This window comes from Ixodes scapularis, unplaced genomic scaffold (genome assembly GCF_016920785.2).
Source record: "Ixodes scapularis isolate PalLabHiFi unplaced genomic scaffold, ASM1692078v2 PGA_scaffold10__122_contigs__length_95168666, whole genome shotgun sequence".
Taxonomy (NCBI): Eukaryota; Metazoa; Arthropoda; class Arachnida; order Ixodida; family Ixodidae; genus Ixodes; species Ixodes scapularis.
In genome coordinates this window covers 63,578,012-63,582,603 of record NW_024609836.1, presented here as the reverse complement: position 1 = coordinate 63,582,603, position 4,592 = coordinate 63,578,012, and the positions used below count along the sequence as shown (strand labels likewise).

Here is a 4,592-nt window from a genome sequence, read left to right as displayed (position 1 = left end):
AAATGCCTTTCCCCCCAAAAATTGAAAAACGTTTCTAGGAAAGCGTTGAAGCAAGACATGTCGCCTCCTGGCGGTCTATACATAACAGAAAAAACACCGTGGGCATATTGCACTGTCAAAATTTCATAATCATCGGTGAGTTTAGTGAATTGATGGACAATATTGCACTCTATGGACTTCTTTATAAACATTGAAACTCCTCCCCCTCGTTGTGAGGTTCTGCATAAATTATAGTTATAGTAATTTTCTAAGTTATCAACACTGTCATCTTGATTGTACCACGTTTCTGTTAACATAATCACATCAAAAGAAATGCCAAAACCTTCCAAAAACGCATCAAATTGCTCAAACTTATTACGCACTGACTGCGCGTTCAAATGAAACAAAGAAAGGGGGGTTTTCAACTTGGATCTAAAGCAATTTCCCACTTCATTCGGCAATAAATAAGCACTGTCTGTCATTGACAAAAAAGGAAAAAATACTAGCGAAATTCATGGCGGCGCGTTACCAGCCTTTCTATCTCAACCTCTCCAAGTCATCAATGCTCTTGATAACGATAACTGGTTCTCCGTCCGCTTTCCTCACAAGAACCCTACCATTTCTGTACCAAACGTACTTGTAAGCCTTTTCCTTTGCACATTCCTTCGCAGACCAAAGTAAGGATTTTTCATGTTTCGTCAGGTTTTCTAAAAGGTAAACATTATTTCCGTCTTCTTTAAGGTGCAATCGTTTGCTAAGCCATAAATCTCGAGTAGTCTGACTCATGAAACGAACAATAATACCAGGTATCTTATCAGGCTTAGAGGCCAGCCTGTGCATTGATACGATATCAGTGGGTGTTAGTTCTGGCAAGCGCAGTGACCTTGCTACTTTGTTCACTTTTTCCATCATATTTTCTTTTTCAGTCGTCGGGATGCCGTGTAATTCCAAGTTCTGTCGTCGTGATCGCCATTCGAGTTCATTTATTTGATCTTTGAGTTGCCCGATTTCTGCTTTTGCCTCATCTTGCTCTACTCTCTCGACCCTTTTTTTCAGTTCTTTTAAATCCATCTCCTGTTGGGTCATGCGGATTATCACACCGTCGTACTTGTCCGATAGCATCTGAATAGCCTGTTCAATGCCATTTACAGTCTCTTTAAGGTCAAGTAGACTATCCAGCTTTTTATTCATGGCAGCCAGCGCAACCATGACGTCCACTTCAGAATCCTTTTTTGGTTTACTACTTCGTTGCTTCGAGATTCGGCATGTTTGACAGCGCCATGCACTATGCCAGCTCTCCCCCTTAGTCTTAAAGGTCGATTCCTGTATACCTGAACATGCACCGAGGTGATAAGAATACTCACACTCTACACATTTCATTTTCAGACTCTTTTCTGACAGAGCTTCATTACACGACAGGCAGGTGTTAGTGAATCCCGTGGCCATCTTGCTCTTACAACCAAACACGTCGACAGCGTTAGTCACTAAACAAGGCAAAAAGCACTGTACAAGCAAAGCACTGCTCACACAAAAAACTCCTGTGGCAGCAACAGCGACAGCGAAATACAATATTTTAGAGACTTAGAACATCTAAACCACCAACCTGTAAAATGCAGAGTTGATTATTTGGCGTCCGTACGCTGCCGCTGCCGCCACCAAAGTAATAGACGCACTCGCAGCCACCGCCCACTCGAAGCGAGCGATAACTAATCAGGTAGTTGGAAGTGACTGGGATAGATGGCAGTCTCTGCGATGCAATGTGAAGACGCTGTAGCAGGTACACTGTCCACAGAGCTTGTCTCCAGGCCGCGAGTATGCCAAGTAACGAAATCTTCTTCAAAGACGCAGGAGGGTCCTCAGCAGCGGGCTGTAAAATGCAGAGTTGATTATTTGGCGTCCGTACGCTGCCGCTGCCGCCACCAAAGTAATAGACGCACTCGCAGCCACCGCCCACTCGAAGCGAGCGATAACTAATCAGGTAGTTGGAAGTGACTGGGATAGATGGCAGTCTCTGCGATGCAATGTGAAGACGCTGTAGCAGGTACACTGTCCACAGAGCTTGTCTCCAGGCCGCGAGTATGCCAAGTAACGAAATCTTCTTCAAAGACGCAGGAGGGTCCTCAGCAGCGGGCTGTAAAATGCAGAGTTGATTATTTGGCGTCCGTACGCTGCCGCTGCCGCCACCAAAGTCTGGTGGCGGCAGCGGCAGCAACTGGACGACTTGCGGCTGGCAGCAACTGGCGGAGTTCCTCCCGGACGACCTCCCGGATAATTTCGCGGATGTCCGTACCAGGAGCGTTCTCGCCGCCAAGCAGCGCGGTTGCAGCGACACTTGGATGTCGCTGGTAGTGGGAAGCGCGCGCTTGGAGGGCGCGCTCGATGTTTGTCGCCTCGGTGACGAAGGCTTCGACGGTGCCCGGCGGGTTGCGCACGAGGCCTCCAAAGATGTCGTCTCTCACCCCGCGCATGAGGACCCGCAGCTTCTTGTCGTCTGTGGCTCGTGGGTCGGCACGGGCGCTCAGGCGGAGGACATCTTCTACGAAGCTTGTGACGCTTTCGTCGGGGCCTTGCGTTCGAATTCGGAGGAGATCTTCTGCCTTCTCCCGTCGGTGTAGGGTGGCGAACGTCCGCTGCAACTCGGCCACACAGATGTCCCACGACGTAAGCGAAGCCTCGTGATTCTCGAACCAATGCCTCGCAGTACCCTCCAGCGAAAAGTAGAGGTTCTGGAGGCACTGCTCCGCAGTCCATCCGTTGTGGCGCGCCACACGCTCGTAGTGCTTGATCCAGTCTTCGACATCCTCGTGGATCTGGCCGTGGAAGGGTGTCGGCGTACGGGGAGCGGCGGGCAGGTAGACGATGGCAGGAGCGGCGGGCGTCGGCGACTGGTTGGCCATCGTCGGCTTCGACTTGGGCTTGTCCAGTAACGAACCGTATTCCGGATCCTCTCCCTTGATGCGCCGGCTGGTCCGGGTTTCGGGTTCCGCGGGGACTGGTCTCCTCACTGGGCTTGGAACTGGACTTGCACTGCGGGCTCTTGGAGGGGAACGCTGCACGGGCATGCGGTACCCAGCACCTCCACCAAAATGTCACGGGTGGTGACCAATAAACTAGAAATGAACAGGAATAAATAAACGTTTAATGTGGCGAACTTGTGCCAAAAATAAAGAAGGAAACAGAAGAAAGCAGAGCGTCGCGGGCGTCGAAGTCGGCGTGTCAGCAGAGTCGAACGCTGGAGCGAAACTGACTTGACAAGGTCGCGGGCGGCCTCTTATCTAGAGTGAGTCACTATCTCGAAGATTCGGCGGGGAAGGTTCGAGCGTAGTGCGCTTGGGGCGAGAATGAACACGCACTTTCTAGAACAACAAAAGCAGGCACAAACGATAGAAGTTATGTTTGTAGCAAGAATAAACGAGAAGCTTCTGCAAGTCTGCGCGCGGCAATATGATATCGGTTTGGGGGTCATCGGAACGATCTATTAAAAGTCTATAATGCACCAAGATGTTGCGATATACGGCCGCTGTTGCTGAAAATTTTAGTGAGTTTGAGCTCTTCAAAAACTCCCACCTGCTTTTCTCATCTCAACCAGCATGTTGATGGCAAATAAATATATATAATCTTCTTTTATTTGAATAAAGGTAGCGCGATGAAACTCTTTTTTAAGTCTATGTTCAAAGCGGGGAGCTCCCTCTACAATGAATACTATACCAGCGAAATCGGATGGCTTTGCGAGTCTTATTTACAAAGCGTTAACCGGTTACAGAATCAACAGCAACCAGAGTCCGGCTTTATACTTTGTTTCTCCTTTAGTCCAGGACGCAGCCGACGCTACGAGCTGTTCAGACGTATGCAGACAGCGTCAAAAATACATCATCATGGTGTTCGTGACATTTCTGAGCGGGTTCTACCATCGCAGTACCAAGCATAAACAGAAAAGGCCCATTGACCTGCGCTTTTAACGCTGCTTGCTTGGTCCCATTAGCTCGTAGCGTCGACTGCACCTGGACTTGAGCAGAAATGATGCATCGACGCTTTAAAGCAGCTGTGGATGTGCGCCGCCTTTACCAACCTTGAGTAGTGATTTCCTCATATTCCGTTTACTTCACTTCATCGTAGAGGGGCCAGGTTATGACCATTTTAGGTTCTACTGCGTCCTCCGTGCCTGCATTGGCCCTTGACGAGGCGCGTCAACGCCCGTTTTAGTCGCTCGGCATCGATAAGACAGGGTCAGCAACGGTGGTTCTGATCTGGCGCGTGTTTATCTAGAGTCGTAAGCAGCTTAATAAACGCAGGGCCTGGTAAGCCCCAAGTATCTTAGTATCGCTCCGAGCGCAATACTAGTAGTAGTAGTAGTAGTAGTAGTTGCAGTAGTTGTAGTAGTAGTAGTCGTAGTCGTAGTAGTAGTAGTAGTAGTAGTAGCAGTAGTAGTAGTAGTAGTAGTAGCCTATACCAGCTCTATGCACACAGTCAGCCCCATGCAAGCAGTAGAAAAATTCCAAGGACACCCAAGCACTTCTTATGAGTTGTGAATAGACCCTTCCCGAAATTCAGTGCCATCTGGTGGTTTGTAAAGCAGTTTAGGTTTTGCCATATCAATGGCGGAAATGAACTTG

At 48.9% G+C, this 4,592-nt stretch overlaps 1 protein-coding gene across 1 annotated transcript; it reads right to left on the bottom strand.

Moving 5' to 3' along the window:
• Nucleotides 1-247: 247 nt before the first annotated feature.
• LOC121834791 lies at nt 248-3,571 on the bottom strand. Its single transcript, XM_042288577.1, has 4 exons — nt 3,547-3,571; nt 1,583-2,169; nt 1,078-1,431; nt 248-268 (listed from the first exon to the last, which is right to left on the bottom strand). The coding sequence occupies exons 1-4, from the start codon at nt 3,569-3,571 to the stop codon at nt 248-250; spliced, it is 987 nt and encodes a 328-aa protein (XP_042144511.1).
• Nucleotides 3,572-4,592: the final 1,021 nt, after the last annotated feature.